This window comes from Melospiza melodia, chromosome 3, assembly GCF_035770615.1.
Source record: "Melospiza melodia melodia isolate bMelMel2 chromosome 3, bMelMel2.pri, whole genome shotgun sequence".
Lineage (NCBI taxonomy): Eukaryota > Metazoa > Chordata > Aves > Passeriformes > Passerellidae > Melospiza > Melospiza melodia.
The window spans coordinates 128,361,029-128,380,085 of record NC_086196.1 but is presented as its reverse complement, the minus strand read 5'-3'; the positions used below and the strand labels follow the sequence as shown (position 1 = coordinate 128,380,085).

Below are 19,057 nucleotides of genomic sequence, written 5' to 3'. Positions count from 1 at the left end.
ATGGCTGGCTATTCTGTCTCCCTTGAAAAATCTTAGTATTGATAAACATTGTTTCCTGAGGCTGATGCCTTCTTTAGAAGCTCCCTTTAGTTCTTTAGAACTAAAGGAGAACTAAACTTCTTCTTCTAGAACCAAAGAATACCCTTAAAAAAGAAGTATTCACTGTTATTAAAGTATTTTGAATAGTGGCAATGTTATTATGAAATACTGCATTATTGAAAAACAGATACTATATTTAAAATCATACTTCTCAAATTTTAACAGGCTAGCTGATCTTAATAAACAAGCAATCTCAGCTATATGATAAAAGTAATTTCTACCATAGTATATTAGAATTTTCCAAGAAACTTCCATTAAAATCACAACAAACCAACATTCTAATTTTCACCAGTATTCTAAAAATCAATTGAAATTATGGCTGGTTCTTTGTTTGTTGAATCACATTGCAGTTTGAGAAATTAGTCTTGAGAGATCCTGCTGTGTTTCTATAGCAATGACTTCAAGTTACAAAACCAACTCTGAAGACAGGAACCAGTTGTCAGACACACAGTGCTCACTGAAACCACCTACCACTGTGTTGGTTCTTTGGAGAGCTAGCACACATACATAGCAATAGAAAAATAAAAATTAACTTTGAAAACATGCACTATGAAAAAACCCCACTATCACACATTCCTTTAAAAATCACAACTTTGGGCATATATTTATTTTTCATGAAAACATTCATAAGCAAAAAGGTCTTCTGTAAATATCACTGGGAATTAAAACCATTGCTTAGTTAGAAGTAGCAGAATCCAGTCTGTAATTTTATTACAGTGACATTATATTTTAAAAATCATGACTTCAGGTATATGCACATATTGAAACAGACACATAAACCTTTTTTATTTTTATGTAAGCAAATTTGTATCTGTCACAGCCATGTAGGGTATTAAAAGAAAGGTATTTTTTATTTGTGTTCAATTAATATAAAGACACACTATCCATTCACAACAAGTTCACCTATACAATATGAAATTCTTATCAGGCTTTTCTGCCATGCTACTAATCTTGTAGATTCTCTTTACGGAATATTCTAACTATGAAATCTTAGAAATACAGTCACTTTAGAAATTTATAGAACATTTAGCATGCTGGTCAAAAGTAAAAGATAAAAAGAAACAAAACATTGACACAATCTTAATGACACAGAAAGATGAAGACAAGTACTTGAAGGACTGGGAGGGAGATTTTAATCTTATATTCAGTGGCAAATAGTTTGTTTATAAATTCTTTATTTCTTTTTATGTTCATGAGATTCAGGAAAAAAAAGAGCCCTAAATCACAGTAAGTCCTCATCCACGTGCCCAGAGAGCTGAAAACACTCCTGAGAGATATTTTCAACTGAATCTAAGAACCATGCGTGAAATGTCTTAATTCAAACTATGCAGAGAATATACATATCAAATTTCATAACAAAAATGTTTTCACTGAAGAACCTTCTGCTTCAACAACTTAAGAGATAAATCATTGGCACCTTAAAAGAAATGCACTAGACAAATATGATGAACATCAGTGCAAAACTATATTCACAATAATCTACAGCTTGCCACTAAAACCATAACAGCATCAGCACATGTTTGCCCACAAAGTTCAGTACAAGATTATAGATCTGACAGACATGCACTACTATACAAGATTTAATACACATTCTTATTTCAGAGTTGATGCACTAAGCTTCAGTTCTGAGACAGCTCACAGAACTAAAACAATTTACTTGATCATAATTCACAGAAGCAGAAATGAACCTATAGATTTTCTTTTAAAAATATGTTCTCTTTTTACCACAAGGACTTGCTCCTTGACTAGAAACCATTTACTCCCTGGCGACACTCAATCAGTAGTATGTGATTGTTTACTTCAGGTATTTCTGTATTTGCAGAGGCATAACATGGCACAATCTCCTTTAAAACTTCCCATATCAGTACTATGAAATAATGAATCAAATGCATTTAACCACTGTAAAAATTTTAAAACAATCATTACAATATTTTTTTCCAGTTGGCCAAGACGTAAAACTCGTGGGACACCAGAGTTAAATGGGATCTAGATATTCCTTAAATCTATTTCAAATCTCCAAATCATTACAAATGTTCGTCCCTGCCTTTCAATTTTGGTTGCACACTGGAGTCCCTTTTTTCCCTACTGTAATCTTAAAGCTTGGAGTAATCACCTTCTTAAATACATTCATTTTTCTGCTCCTGTGCCCCTTTTAACTGTGCCCTTGTAACCATCTTATTCCTTTGCATTTGTACAAATCCTTTCCCACATATCTATTTTTACTTAAATTTCAAGTATCGTGACTGCAGCAACAGTCCATGAGCAAAACTCTCCACTCCCTATGACAAGAAGCAGCACATAGATTTGCTTTAAGTACAGAGGAAGTATTAGTCAGGCAGGTGGGGTAGCTCTAGTAGCTGCAATTCCATCAGCTTTTCTTAGGATCATCAAATTAAATTCTCAACTCTGAAATATTATGTGAGGTTGCATATTTATGTTTTAAATCACATCAAGCACATAAAAATACAGTAAGTGTTCAGGGGTGATGAATTTCTAGGCACTTAATTTTCATTCTTTTCTAGAGAAATTCTGTAAATTCTTCTGAAGGTCCCATTAGACATCAGTGTGCCATGGCCCAAACCACTTCATGGCAATGGTTAAATGATACCTTTACAACAATCCCCGAAGTCTTTCAGAGTAATGGAGATCCATTACACTGTTACCATAAACTGCATTTTAAACAAGATAGGTCACCTCAGTGGTACAATACCATACAACAGATTTCAAATATTTCTATACACAGCAACAAAGGAGTGACTTTCACAGTCACAGAGAAAATAAACTGCCACTAGGAGAAAGTAAGGGCTGAAAGGTGAGTGCAAAGTTGTCAAGACCAGTAAAGTGCTCAGAAAACTACAGTGAGAAAAGACCAGTGGATGACAAAAGTTTAACCTAAGGGAAAACAAAGATACTTGTCCTTTCAAAGGTTTGATTTCAGAAGGTTTTTTAATAACATATGCAAACTTTTAATTGTTCCCTCACATTCAAAATAAATATAAGGACAATGGGCTGCAAAAGCATAAACATACCACAAATTATAAAAATGAGCTATGTATAGCTATTTAAGGGGTTTATAGTAAAATAAGTAATATCAAAAATAAGTAAAATAAAAAAGGAAGTAGTTACCTTGGAAGTGGTAAAAGTCTAACAAGTGCTTCTTACGTCTCAGACACTATTTTTTGACTGTGGTCATACCTATGTCCATTTACCCACCTGAGTATAGCAAAACAAGCATTAGTAAACACTTCTTTCAGAGGCATTTCAGACTGTGCAGAAATGCAATAGGAAATTGCAAAAAAAATATGAAGACAGGTTAATAAGACTCCAGTAACTCTAGAGGCACATTTCAACATGCCAGGTTATATATCTGCCATCCAATTTCTATATTTTTTCAAGCAGCTGAGGGCATTAGATGACACCTCATCACTTGAACAAGCACAAAGAAATGACAAAAAAAAATATAAGCAAACCTTTTTCATACCAGAAGACTCTAGAAATTTATAGTGGTAACAGGCTTACATTGATTTGGAATGAAAAAGTTTTCTGGAAAAAAAATACTAGTTTGATTTCTGTTTTAACAGAAGTCCTCACATTCACCTTACCACTTAACAGACAGATTACAGTGAAGTCTGAGTAAAGAGTGTAATTTTCACGAGTTCTGCTGACATCAATGGAATTCTAGCTGTTACTAGTGGTCACAACAGTCTGAGCATATGAACTAAAACACAGGATCAGAACCTCACATGCCGATTAAAAAAATTAAAATAACTAAGAAAGAATTCACTTTGCTAGGATTAAACATTTGCTGCAAATGAATAAAACACTGCAATTTCTGCTATTCAGAAGTTTACAGCTTTGTTACGAAATTCTATGAAAATCCCAAAAAAATGCATTGCTGAGGAGGTATGTCTGTGTGATTGAACCTTTCAAACCTCATAAAAAATGCCAATTAATAATCACAACATTTAAAGATGAGATTCCCAGGAATGGAAATACTCATTTCCAGCCACACCACAGTCTTACAGGTAGCATTGGTAGAGTGCTTATGTGAATAACAGCAAGATTTTAGTATTTACAATTCTGAATCCTGGAACAACTAAGTTGACTAGATGAAAAAGAGAAATCTCAGATTTCAAATAAATTAAACAAATAGGTAGTTGCTCTCATTGCTACCAAACTGGGTGGCTCCTAAATCAGAAACAAAAAAAAGTATTTCCAAAAATTAAGTTATTCTAGGATGAGTAAGATACTGGGTTTAGAAATTACACATTTAAAAAAGCACATTGGGTCTGTGTGTGCAGTCAATTAGCAGAAAATAAGCAACAATGGAAATTTTAATAATTTTTTTGTACCTTTAGGGTTTTTTCCCCCTCAAAAATATTTTCCACTCTAATTGAAGCTTTTTTTTAAAATTCAAAGTAAGAGAAAAAAAAATGTTCCCGGTCAGTATCCATTAATCTGCAAAAGTCTATACCACGTACCAAACAGAAAAAATGTAAGTAAACTAGAAATCTTTCACAGTTCTTTGGAACTTTCTTTCAAATACTTTTTTTTTTTCCAAACAAAACCCAGTAGTGTTGCATCACACATAACTCTTCAGCTTTTTTACCACAAGCTAGTCATATGTCAAGAACTCCATATGCAAAGCATCAAAAAGTGTAAATGCAGATTATTCCACACACTACAGACATGCATCCTGCAAGGAGCCATAAGGATTTAGATTACAGCATCAGTTTGATTAGAAACACAACTACAGGAATAAAAAAGGAAGAAACTGTGCCAGTTTTCTGTTATACTTTGGTCATGTAGCGTTATCCCATGCAGATGTTCCGAAAACTCAGCATGCAAGTTACAAAGTTAAAAAAAAAACACAAATGAACAACAGCTTTCCCTGAATATTTCTGAACTAAAATATCCAGTAAGACAGAATTGCCAATATTCTCATAATCTTTTAACTTTTCAAAACTAAAATTCAGTAGTAGTGCATATACATTCAAAAAATACAATAAAGACATTTAATAACAGATTCTTCAGCTCTCAATTTGTTTCTCAATACAGCCAATGCATCAGGAAACAACTGCAGCTGTGACAACTCACATAAGCCACTGTTCTTGTTCTTTTCTGTACTTCTCAGACCACTTCTGAGTAAGCTCAAGGTAAACATTTGGTTTATGGGGTTTATAATCAAGGTAAACCACCTGTCCAGTCCGTTTAGGGATGGCTTTTTCAATCTGAGTTCCCTCGTGCCATTCATTAAAAGATGTAATGGAAATGATTTCTGGCCGCACCAGAAGGGCTGCGCTGAAGGCAGTCTCGTAGTACTTCCCATTGACGCGGTTCCGCGTGTTGTGGTTGTTCCACGGCCGGATGCTGGTATCGATATAGCCTGGCCCCACACTTGGAATAAACATTAAGTTGTTACTATCACAAAAGGCTTTTAAACTTGCCCAATTATGATGAGATGAACCGTAGGAGAAGCCATTGGTGGCAAAGTACGTGTACATTCCATCGAAACCACTTCTGTGAATGTCATGCTTATGTCTTTCTTCTACAAGAAGTGCAATGAATAATGCATCATAGGGAGTATTTCGAATACTCTGGGATCCAGACACAGTTAAGAGATTTGCCCATATTTCAGGAATTGTTACATAAGAGTCATAAACATAAAACATAGGAAGAAGTCTGCCTGTGCTGGTTTTATGTCTGTAAAAGGCTGGATGGCTTCCGTACCTATAAAGCAAACAAGTATCGTTAAGACAAGACTTGCCATTTGGAAAATACTGTTGCACAATCTGAGCTGAAGACTTTTCCAAAAAATAATTTAAAAAGACAGGACACGGACTTTGAAACACAGCACATCATATCCACCTTCAGTCCTGTGTTTGCTGAAGTATCAAACAATGACTCTTCAAAAAACCTTTTAACTGCTACCAATTAGTAACTGTCCTGGGTTTGGCAGGGACAGTTAATCTTCTTAGCAGCTGGTCTAGTGCTGTTTTTTTTTTATTTAGCATGAGAATGAAATTGATAACACACTGGTGTTTTCTCTGCTGCTAAGCAGTGCTTACCCTAAGTCAAAGACTTCTCAGTGTCTCCTGCTCTGCCAGTGAGGAGCTGCACAAAAAGTTGGGAGGAAGGAAGGCCAGGACAGCTGACCTGAGCAGGCCACACTGCAGAATGTCATGCCCATATATAAACTGAGGGAGCTACCTGGAAGGGGACTGAATGTTGCCCAGGGCTGGGCCAGGTACTGCTCTGTAGGTGGTGAGCAATTCGTCTTGGGTTCTGTTACTTCTCTCCTTCTTCTTTCCATTATCATTCTTAATAATACTACTGGCATACTAGTTTGTTTCAATCATAAAATTGCTCTTATCTCAACCCGCAAAGTTTTATCTTTTCCTTGTGATTCACTTCCCCACTGCTGGGGGATGAGAGAGAAAGTAAGGAGCAGCTGGTGGTACCTAGCTGCTGGCTGGGGTTAAACTGTGACAGTAACCTAGTGCTACAGTTACCAGTTTCCTCTGAAGGGCAATTCTCTTATTCCCTATGAAATAAAGACAGTCTAAGCAGCACTGATAAGCAAAACAACAAGTAGCTGTATAGAATTTGTCAAGATGAATTAAAATCATTAGAGGTCAACACAATAAAAAAGCTCTATCTGCTAGTTTGTCATTATCAAAATGTACATTTTATTTAATTTAAAGACCATGTTGCTAATCTGAAGTATCTAAAGTATGACTTAAGATATTAAAGAATGTTGAAAGCAATTTAAATTTGAGAATCTATATAAAATTCACACTTCAGTATTTAAAAAAACCCCTCATTTTGCAGCACTGAAACATAAACAAAATTCTTTTCAGTCTCAGCAGACATTCTTATATATTTTTACAAGCTTTAGTTCATATACCAAAGTCCCCTAAGGCAGCAGGTAAGAAACCCCAAGGACACCATTCTGAAAAAACTCACTTGTCAATGATGTACTTGACATTGTGGTACATGCTGCGGTCATCTCTGTCTTTGTAAGGTTCGATATGAAAAGTGACCTGGAAGATGAAAATGTAACAGCAACACAAACATAAAGCACTACTGAATGTGTGGGGCACTGGGTATTAGATGAAGCAAGTACCAGTCAAAAATATAATTCCTTACAGAGCAAACATTTCATCAGTCTATACTGAGAATAATCCAACTCTAGTACAACTCCTGCACTACTGACATTAGAAGCTTCCAATTCCAGGAAGTTTGGTATGAAATACTTAGGTTTTTTATATTAAAACAGAAGACTGCTTTTGTTTACCCTAGATTACAGCAAGTGGTAATCATGCTTCAGAAAAATTAAAAAGCTACAAAACCTAAAACTTAAAATAAAATATTATCTATTTGAATGTCAAAGAACTGATAAACTAATGAAATATTTTAATATTCAATTTCTAACAAATGTATCAAAAATCTCCTAAAGATAATGCTCCAAGGACAGTTTTCAGTCAAAATACATTTTAAGAGATGCAAAATGAAAACTTTAATTTAAAATTTTATAGATTTATCAACAGCAACAAGCTCTTGGAACTAAATCTAATATAATGTACTGCTATTGCTCTGTATGTCAGGCGTGGAGCTTATGGAATTCATTAACCAGTATGTGTGAATTCCAATGTAAAAATGAATTTGTTTTCAAATAGACAATCATGGAAGAATACATAACATTAATCAAAGCAACAACATTTTCAGAAGCAATTTTAGAGCAGAATGTATTTAATAAAGTCTTTGACAACTCTGCAACAGTAAAAAATTTTCATTGCAGAGCCAATCTCCCTCTCTATTAAGTAGAAACTATAGAAAAATAGAGTCAGACTAAATCACTGAGTGACAGTAGAGGCTGAAAAGCACTTTCATTTCATCTTTCATTCCCAACTATGAAAACCAGGCAAATCAAAAGGGCATATCTTGTCCCAGACTTCTATTTAGCAGACATAAGAGAGACGTATTTTGTATATTGGCTTTGGTCTACTGAGACTCCCAACACTTATTGTAATAACTTGCTTGTGCAAGAATGCTTAAAAACATCACAGTGAAGGTAGCACTTCCTGCAATATCTATACTGAATATCCCTATTTCAGTAATTCTTCCAAGTGGTAGCAGCATCTTCACTCATACTGCAATCATTATCACACTATTACACACTACTGTACTTTCCTTGGTAGCTTGTTTCATTTGGCCTTGACTCCTTTGAGACTTGAATGCAAACACGTTTTTTAGGTGAGAGCAAACTCTATTAGATGGTCAGAAGATTATGGGAAAGGATAATACCTTTTTCTGTCTTTTAAAACATTTATTATTAGATAGAGTGTAACCTATACCATATAATGCAAATCACACAGTATTTTTAACAGTTTTAAAATTACTTCTGTATGTGTTTTAATCATCCTATTTTCCTCCTGCTTGCTAAGGAATCTCCAGTTACCCCCAGTGACAGGAAATTTCACTGAGAATCCGCAACTCGTGTTACCAACTAAAACCAGAGCAGATGAACAGGCTGTGTGTTCAGTACATAGGACAGACAGCATACTCCAGAGATGAAACATATGCAGCTACTTAAAAACTCAAATTTATTACTTGGGAGAGATTAAAATGAAATACATATTTTCATTATCACAAAAGGGAAACACAGGTTTTATTTTAAAAGTAAACAAAACCAAAGCACAATTTAAGATTCTACTGATCAATTCATGTAATCTTTAACTAACTTGATATTTCACCTATTTTAAGAAGTCAGTAATTTAGCCCTTCTATCCTGTCATGCCCTGAAGTAACCCTTAAGTCTGAGCAGCATCTCTCTGACCTTACAGTTCAAGGCAAGTGTTTCTGGTACCTTCTGGGATAAAGATATTTATTCAAACTAGATATTCCAAGTCTGCCTTTATTCCTCATAGACGCTCACTCCTGACCTCTATGATCAGGTGCTAGAAAATTATGAAATAATGCAAAATGAAGATAAATCTTTCTCCTTTCTCAAAGGTTCTTAGTTTAAAGCTCACTGTATTTCACAGTATTTTGGAATATGTAATACTTCCCTCAACTTCCGAGACTCACTGGAAAACAACATAATGTCTTATTTTAAAAACTGTTTTCTGAAAAGAAATCAGAAAAGAATAAAAATCCACAGCACTATGCCTTAGATTCTGCAAGCTAAAGCAGATGACAATATTTATTCTGCTTATAAGGGAATATTACTCAGGTCCTACCAAAATTCAGTGCAATTCAAAGGCTTCCATAACCAAAAAGAAGCACATTATAATAGCAAAGTTTACCTTCTCAATTGTCCTATTATGTGCATCTAGAAATACTTTACCTTTAGGTTATATTTGTGTGCATAGTCCAAAACAACTGGCACCAAATCATCAGTTGGCTCTCCATTTTCATCAGCCATACCTGGTGGGTACCATGAAAGCACTATTACACCTGAAAATACAAAACTTGAGTTTTAAATCATGTTCTTTAACGTGTTACTGTAATTCATATACAGCAACGTCATGAGTTACAATTCTTGATGTGAAACCTACATAAAATAAATCAGCATCTCAAATTACTTTTTAATCAGTTACAAAATCTCAGTATTGTCAGAGTGGATTTTAACTCCTCTCTTTATAGGCCTGCAACACAAGCAGTGGTTAGATCACTTGTCAAGGGAACAAATCTGTACTCAGTGTCCTAAGCCTAACACTTGAGAGCTGTTCCCTCCCACTTTTCAGCACAGCATTCCAACCTTCATGTTGGACAAGAGGAAAAAAGTGCTCCCATCTAAGGCATTATAGCTATGCCATGATACAGGCAGAGAATATCAGGATACATGGGTTATAGAACTGTCAGGAGATGAGAGCTGTGCATGTGATGAAGGAGATTCTTATCTTATGGAACTTCATTTCCCATCTTATTTCTTCATTGTACCTCTGGCTCAAATACAGAACAACCATTTATTACTAGAAGCAGTGACTTCAATCCCATAACCTTCTTTCTTGCTGGTACAGTTACTATGGTGTAATCCATCCTTCCAAGCATGTGAAATTAGATTTTAAATTTATTATCTTCAAAAATGCTTAACTCTCAATAATTTAAGGATGTTACCAGTGCTGTGGAGAAAAAAGACAACAAATACCATGTCTTCATACTGTAAATTCTTCTGATGCTCTCCAAGAAAGCAAAAGAATACACTCTTCAAAAAGCAAAATCCTTTCCTTCTGAAATAAAATGCTGTCAAATAAACAGTTTGGATCTTTTAGATGCACAGCTGGAAACTATATCAAAAAGAAGCAAAGTCTGAAAGAAATACATGAAATACTGATGTAGTAATACTTTCCTATCAATACTATTTAGAACATACAGAAGAATATGTCAATGTGGTTCTTTTTAATGATTTAAGTAAATGAATAAATCCACTGAGCTAGGGAAGTATATATTCTAAATTACACCTATTTTACTAACATGATAACATTTCTGACCATCAATTTCCAACAAACAATTTCAAAATTATGAAAAAGGAACCATAAATTACAGTGAATACATAATCACACAATATCCAAACCAGAAATTTATGCTCACCACACACAGAAGGGAGTAGGGAGTTTAACGACCCTTTGGCACATTATCTCTGCATTTCATCAAAAAAGAAAATCACAAATAACAGGTAATCACAAAAGGCAATCTGCTCAAGGAAAGCAAAATGCAATATTTTATTGCATTTTATCATATTATCTTTTATTTCACACAAAAGGATTAAATGCAAATGAGTAAGGTGTAAAGGACAAGCAGAACAGCAACAAATCTGGATAAGACCCTCTTTTACACCTTTAGGAAATCTGTAAAAATTCAGGAGACAGAACTGTTAATCAAGGAACCAAAATTCACATTTGCATTGCCTTTTCCTGAGAACGACTACTACACATTTTCTTTCCTGTACTTAAAGGATATAGTTATGTACCACTTAAAGAGTCAAAAAAAGAAACGTATGGACTTGACACTAAAAAAAATGTCATAATTGCTTAAAACCAGAATAGTCACTAAAAACAAAAGTGGATTATCACAAAAAAAAGGCTGGTGCAAAAAAAAATTCCCTAAGCAATCTCATAAATAAAATTTACTGAAGTTATCTGTAAAATATTAGGAAATTATTACATAAGAATTGTAAAATATAAGAAGAATACAGGGAAGCAATGCATGAGATGTCTGTAGGCCCAGTCTCTTATATGCCTTCATTAGAAAATATATGCTGAAAGAAGCTCTTACATTTCTCTTTTTTAACAAGATCTTTGATAAAGCCTCAATGGTTAGAAAAAAATGATTATGTGACCATAAAATACAGTCATGGATGAGACAATGGGTAACAGAGAAAAAGGAGAAACTGTAAACAGTCAGCCTCACAACACGCAAAAAATGAACAAAGTATAATTCTTAAAAAATAAAGTTGATGATTTACGTTAGTCAAATCTAGATGGAAGAGGCCAAATTCAATTGCACTTAAATCCTTAACTCAGAATAACAGCAGGAAAAAAGTGAGTCCTTATAAATATCAGTTATGTTACAAAGAGTGTCACAGAAGTCTGAACTACTCATTGACATTGCTGAGTTTTAAACTGAAAACTAACTGAAGATACTAAAAAAACTGATTATGCAAAGCATTTGTCCTAGTAATTGGCACCTATTTCACCAGCAGTTCAACTTTTTTAGACATCTGTATTAAGAGGATGAGAAACATCACATATTCTTCGAAAGGGCAAGTGCCCCCCTTGCCTTCATCACACTATCATAAATTATAGATAAGAGTAAAACAGTGCTTGTATCTGAGGCAGCTTGTATCTGAGATTTCTCGGCAACAGTCATGTTATTCTTGTTGATGGAGCTATATTACTGAAGAGGGTGAAAAATTTCCTGTGTTTGTATTAACCCTTGGATAAAATAAAGGTTAAGTTAAAACCCACAAGATGACAACAACCAAGAAGTAAACACTACACAAGTAAACATCACTAACCAAAATATAACAATTACATTAAACCTTAATGATTAGGTGAATGAAGGAGATTCAATAAAAAGTCATTAGCAGTATCAATAATGCTGGGAGTTTTGGTCATGTTGTCCCAATTACATTTCCAGAAGCTGCTCAGTTTAGTATTAGCCTACATGACTGCTTATTTTAAAGAAGATTAACATAAAAATGACCGTAAAGCCCAACAATAAGGAACGACACTAAAAAAAATTGAACAATCTTATTTATAAAGTTCACCTTATTTAGAAAAACGGAACATCAATTTGTATTGAATGAAGGTACTTTTGGACAGTAATGAATTAATACATAATTGTTACTGCACACACACAGCATTCAGAGAAAAAACCCTACTCATATTTGAACAAGCTGCCCCTTAATCATGTGATTTACTGAAACCTGTTCTTTAAACTGAAGTATTCATCTCCAAAAATAAAATACACCAACAATATATTCCAGTCAAGGTTTCTGTTTTTTCATTAATGCTATCAGTGTTTAGCAGTAAGTCATGAAAAACATGTACTCTAAGTATTACAAACACCATTATTTCTGTGCTGTTACACCCATCATACACAGCCCTGAAGATGTAGGTTACAGTCAGGGGCTAAAACTCAGAAATATAAAGACATTTACTAGTTTCAGACATTTCCTGAATTACAGAAAAACAGAAGGATAGCTCAGCTGCCCTCATGCACAGATGTAAGGCTGGATAAATGAACAACATGCTGAAACGTTAACATTCATTACCAGTTGAAGCTGCACGCATTTGCTTCATGTGGGCTTCTATGACAGTAGGGTCTTTGGAACTGTAAGATCCAAGTTCTGGATAAAAGTTGGCCCCAATGTCCTCAGGAGGATTATGCCTTCCCTTTGGATAATTGTTTGCAATTTTGGGATCCCAGTGTGGCAATAACGGATGATTCCAGTGAATGTATTTACCATCAAACTGTGGATTCCCATACCAAGTATAGTAGAATATGTGAAAGTTGTAATTAGGAGAAGAAAGCTCCTCTTCCAGCTTTCTTACTGAAGACATAGATGCTTTCATAGTATTGACAGCAATACTATGCAAATTACTGACACGTGTTACAGTATCTCCTTGAGCTCTATTTAGCAAGTTCTGTTTACTGTCCAAGAGCACTGTCCGTTGTTGAAGCTCTGGCAACAAACCAAGTCCAAATGGATCCCCAAAGCCAGCTCTGTCAGGTCTCAGAGTCTTCAAAGCCATCATTATGGAGCAAATAAACAAAATAAAAAGCAACAAAATGATGCATGTTCTTCTGCGAAATCTTGCCATGATGTCATAGTTCAGACTCCCAACAGAGGGATTGTGGCTGGAACTGATCAAAAGACAAATATTTTCAAGTCAGATTTCTTATTACCTAATATTCAGCAGTATGAAATGCTTCATAAAATCTTTACATAATAAAAATAACAAGAGACAAATGTGATGCATACACTGACCGCAGAACTAACAGACTTTGTGGAGAGTGGGGTACACAAACAAAATCCCATTTCCTTCTTTGAGAACATGTGTCACATTCTGAGGTTCTAACACTAAGGACTCATGTATTCTATAAAGTATTTTACTTTTGAACTTATGTTTTATTCTAACCCAGATAAATCCCATGAACTGGAAGTTCTGGTTAAATTATTATGTTTTGAACTATTATGTTTTGCAAGTGCTATTCAGGTAGAATTAATAAAGAAAATAGAAGAAAAAAGCAGAACCCGTGAAAGGAGAATAACATAGCAGAACAAGAGTGAAAACAAAATGGGGTATGACAGAACTACAGCTTGTATTCAGAATGCAGGTTTCATTTACTAACCTATTTCCTGGCTTGAAACCAAGCACTTTGTGTTCTGTTAACCAATATATTAACAAAATACTCAAAACTAAAAAAAATAACCCTAAAACCACTAAATAACAAAAACTAAATTTGAAGCCATGATGCTTTACAACTTTACAGATGTAAAATTTTAATTTTTTTCTGAATCCCGTAAGCAGAAAACAGCATAGCATTAAGGATGTAGCTCAAGCAGAAAGCCTCAAGTTAGTTCAATGTCACAGCTGCCTGACACTTCATGTAGTGTTGCAGGGCTAAATTCAAAACAAGACCAATGGTACACAGCAAGATTTGAACCATGAAACTAGGGGGAAGAAAATCAGTATAATGGAAGGCCTGATTATTTTATTTATAACTTAAATTCCTGTACAACGTTATCACAAGAGAACCAGAGAAAAGGATTAACAAAATTTAGGTTACCACAGAATTATAGGGAAAAAGATTATGCATAAAACTGGCAACACTAAACTGGAAAATCTAAGAATAAATTTCTGATCCAAGGGTCATTATACATAATATAGTTGTGATATGCATTTCTGTCACTGACCTCCAAATTTTAAAATCTTATTTTAATTTACTGAGATACATGCAGGTAGTTTTAAAGTACTTGTAAATTATTTCACCTTAGTTTCCTGCCAATGTTAGAGTGCATTAACATAGAGCTCAGTTGTCACAATATGCTGCTTACTACTGCTATGATAATTTTAGATAAGCAATTTTAGAATATGTTTTTTAACAATACAGCCTGAATAGGATTAGCACTATAACACTTCCATTTCCAATATTAATCCATTCATCCTACTGTCTGTTATAACTTCTGGGATTCATGTGGTTTTCACAGTAAGGTCACTCATTTACTGTAAGAGCAAAACCCAGTTAACATTTAAAAACAAACAACAAAATCCCAATGCACTTTTACCTTTTTAGAGAGTGAACTCAGTTGAATGAGAATCTCAGCACTAAAGCCAACAAAGAACAGATGGAACAAGGCAAGACTATGAAAATGATGTTGTTCATTTTGCCCAACTGGATTCTGAAACCATACGTTTGGCTACTGTCAGGGAAAATGATTTTCCAGCATAAACACTTACAGGATTTCACATCGCCTTATGTCAAATTACAGGGTTCTTTGTCCATGGCTAACAATCCATCTCCATGATTTTAGAATTCTGTCAGAGATTGTTTGGAGTACAGAATATCTTACTTTAATAAGAAATTAATTTTAAATACACTCAAAGTGCTCCTGCTATTTTTCATTACCTTTTCAGTCTTTTTTCCTAGTTTATTATGCTACCTCTGCTTGGTAATTTAACTCAATTTTCAGATTAGATAAACTGAAGTTTTCTGAAGGGTTAGGATTTTTTTTAAAGGAAACAATATCATTCATCTGACTATTAATATATGCCATTTAATTTAAATTAAATGCCACTGATCTTCATTAAACAACATACAAGACTGACAGAGACAAACTACCCCTGCAATTATTATTTTATCTCTTCTGTGAAAAAGAATTCATGATTGCAATGTCACAAGGATTTGCAATGTTCACAAGGTTTGTCATTTGGGTTTTCCTATTCCATATCAAAGAAGCTGTTCCTTTTGATTCTTGGCTGACGTATCAGCTACCCCATTCCTCCTGTTTAGATCATGACTTCGCTACCATTAAGTCATTCATCTGAAGCATCAGGAACTGATCTTGGTGCTCCACATTACTATTTCAACAAGCATTTTTTTATATGGAATATTCACCATTGAAACATACTAAAAGATGAGCAGCATGGCCACTAGCATTTGACTAGCATTGAGACAGACCTTGGTCTACCATATCACATTGTGAACTTCTGCTATGCCAATACAGAGGCTCAGCACCAAAGTGCAAAATTTCTAGAACAAGTAAGTAATATCTCCTATCTATATCTATTAGATATAATAATATCTATGGTAAAGGCTTGTGTTCTGGGGAGACATCAGCCTCAACGATGACAACATAATTCAGACCTGGCATAGACACCTATACTGAACAAGCTGCATCAAAGAGCTACAGGTTGGCAGTGCTTCATGTGTCATTTAATCTTGTTCAGATCTACTTTTCAGAGACAGTGACAGATAAACCCTCACCAGTGCTAGTGCCACAGCAGAATGGCAATACTGGGGAAACAGACTGAGCAAACATGCCTGTGAAACAGCCACATGAAGTTATGTCTACCCTTGGAAGTGGAAAAACCTTAAAAATGCATTTCTGATTGAACAGTCACTAGGCAAAGCATAGCTGTGATTTTGCATTTGTCGTGGACATTCAAATTTTAGAGTCTGACTGCAATTTACTGAGGTACACCTCAGTCCTACAGACTTAGCAAGTACCTTGCCTTGGACTTTTGAGTGCACCTGGATCTAACAGCAATTGACTTCAGTAGCAAAAAGGCTGAATAACTTCAGCTTTATGAAGGTTAAGATCCTGCATGCAGTTACCCTGACTCAGAAGCTTTTGGATTCAAACTTCATGTTTGTTCACACACATAGGTGTACCAGAAAAAAATGTAACCACTTTGGGCTCTTTCTCTTGCCTACTCAGTAAATTCTAAAAGAAGAAAAAAACCATCTGTAACAGGTCAGAATTTCTCCTTTAATGAATACAGATAGTAATTTCCTTTATAACATGAGAAAAATATGAAACTTTACTGGGAAAAGTTAAAACCTGTATTTCCTCATCACCTAGTTCTCTTCTGAAAAAAATCCAAAACATCTGACACAGATGTTTTACTTTTTAGTTTGTTAGCAACTATACAGAATTAAAGGCACAAAATACATGTAAGTCTATCCCATTATGATCATCTCTGTTCCAAATTAATTTGGGTTTCTTGGAAATAAATACCATGAAATTCATCACACTACGCAAAATTTCCAGGTGTTCTTCTTAAAACAACTCCTTCACGAAGAAAGAAAAAAAAAAGGTCTATGAAAATATCTAAAGTATTTTCCTATCTGTTCCACACAATCAATTGAATGTCTCTAGCTCTTACCTGAGAGTGATTTTTTTTTTCTCCCTCACTACTGCTTTTTATACCCTTAAGTTACTGCACAGGGAAACCTTCTGTTTGACCTTTCCACTATATGAAGAAAAAAGCATACAGATGTACAGATGATGAGCTTTTCTTCCCCTGGCATGCTTCCCCAAAAAAGAATGTTTCTTTAGTCAGAGAAGAAAAAGCAATTTAAAAAAAAAGTGTTTGAAAGGGATGACGGTGCTTAATTACTCAAGATAATTTTGGTTAGGCAACTCAAGTTTCAGTGCCCTGCCCAGTGGGTTGCTTTTTTCTGTTTTACAAATTCCAAAAGAGAAATACACTACGCAAAGAAATTAGGGTAAGATAAAACAGATTTATCTAGTTTAGCAAGAATCAGCAAATACAATAATTTATTTACTCTGATGTTTCTCAACCATAACAAATGGAAATGCAATATAGGGGAGAGCTCTGAAAATCAGATTTTATTGATCGAGGGTAAGGTCATCCAGAAGCCACTGAAGTTGGTAGCTCATGGATGGGATCAAAGCTTCTCAGCTGAGAAAAAGCTTCTCAGTTATCTAAACTTAGTTTCTACTCAGTTTTCCCAGCTCAAAGAAACTGAAAACTCTGAAGTGACAGATCAGCTCTAGATCTAGGCCTTAAAGCCCTGATTTTGGAGCTACGCTGCAGATGTGCACCTAAAAACATTAATTCAGTTTCCAAGTGATTGACCAGGTGACGACTGGTAAAAGTGTTAAAAGCACCACATTTATACAGCACATTCTGATCTGGAGACCACGAAGAGTAAAAAGCAACAGAAGCTGACTATATGCGTGGGAACCTTGTATTTCCAGTATTAACATGAATCAGGGAACTTCTCAAAAACTCTCTGTACATGAAAAGTCTTTTTCTAAAGTTATTTTAAAAAAATAGTTTGAAAATCATTAAAGATGTAAGAAAAAATGAGGGATAACATGCAAACACTTCACAGCTGTGTTACATGATAAAAGGTATCTTTTTAAACACTTCCAATAATATAAGATTTCTTTTTGGTCTACCCAATTCAAAAAAAGGTATTTTAAATCTGACAACCAGAGAACAGAAATTGTGATTTGAACTTAAGAAAGCAGTAGCAACAAAACACAATCCTTCTGGATTCTTTGCTGTAAAACTGGTAAGAGAGCCTCCAGCATTTCCAGTATTTGCCTTCAACATGCCAGCGTTCTCCTGCTTGGGAAGGCCATGGGAACACACAGCCGGCTCTGGGCGGCTGCAGGCCACGATAAGAAAGGGACCTTTGGCCGGGGCTCACCGGGAGCTCCCGGGGCACTTCAGAGCCAGCCTGTCGGACAAGAGCTGAAGGCAAAGGCTGGGAGCAGACCCAGCTCGCTGCGCTGCTCCCATCCCCTGAGCACGGCACCGAGTTCCGAGCGCTCACACTTCTCTCCCACTCCGCGGAACCGAGCGCCAGCCCCCGCCACCGGAGGAGCATCAGCCGCGGGCGGAGGGCGCGGCGAGCCTTCCACACGAGGGAGGAGGGAAGGGGCCTCCCGGGGGCCGCCGCGGCCCCTCTGACGGGCGGGGGCGAGGACCGTGCCCTCCCGTGCCGGCCTCTCCCGGCCCGAGGAGCCCTTGCCCAGTTGCCCGGTGCCCGGGGCCGGCCGGGGCTCGGGGCTCGGGGCTCGGGGCCGGCGCCGTTACTCACCCGCGGGAGGCAGGGCCGCCGCTGCCGCCGGGCGCGCGCGCACGGGGGGTGTCCCTGCGGGAGCCGCGCGGGCCGGGCCGGGGCGGCGGCGCGTGCGCCAGGCGGGGCGCATGCGCGGGGCGGGCGGCGGCGGCGGCCGGGCCCCGTTATCCTGAGGGGAGAGCCGCGCTCCCGCCTTTTCCGCTGGGAGCCGGGCGCCGGCCGGTGGTGGAGGAACAGGGCCTCCGCTGGGCTTTCACATTGTGTTTGCTGGTTTTTCTTTTTCCTTGAAAGGCCTGAAAAAAAAAATCTTTCAGTTGTTTAAAAGTCTTTGCTGAATTGTTGATTGCTTCTCAGCTGCGAAATGGTAGTCACAGAATCAGTTTAA

The 19,057-nt window shown here is 36.3% G+C and overlaps 1 protein-coding gene across 1 annotated transcript; it reads right to left on the bottom strand.

The window, feature by feature from the left end:
• Window positions 1–676: 676 nt before the first annotated feature.
• MANEA (mannosidase endo-alpha) lies at window positions 677–18,753 on the bottom strand. Its single transcript, XM_063153031.1, has 5 exons — window positions 18,691–18,753; window positions 12,881–13,473; window positions 9,449–9,558; window positions 7,066–7,142; window positions 677–5,829 (listed from the first exon to the last, which is right to left on the bottom strand). The coding sequence occupies exons 2-5, from the start codon at window positions 13,428–13,430 to the stop codon at window positions 5,193–5,195; spliced, it is 1,374 nt and encodes a 457-aa protein (XP_063009101.1). The 5' UTR covers window positions 13,431–13,473; window positions 18,691–18,753; the 3' UTR covers window positions 677–5,192.
• Between the last annotated feature and the right edge of the window lie 304 nt (window positions 18,754–19,057).

Coding starts and splice junctions, on each gene's coding strand:
- MANEA (XM_063153031.1), bottom strand. CDS start 13,430: ATGGCAAGATTTCGCAGAAGAACATGCATCATTTTGTTGCTTTTTATT. Junction 7,143..9,448: donor CACACAAATATAACCTAAAG/GTAAAGTATTTC, acceptor TTCATCTTCCAG/GTCACTTTTCATATCGAACC. Junction 5,830..7,065: donor GTCAAGTACATCATTGACAA/GTGAGTTTTTTC, acceptor TTTGCTTTATAG/GTACGGAAGCCATCCAGCCT.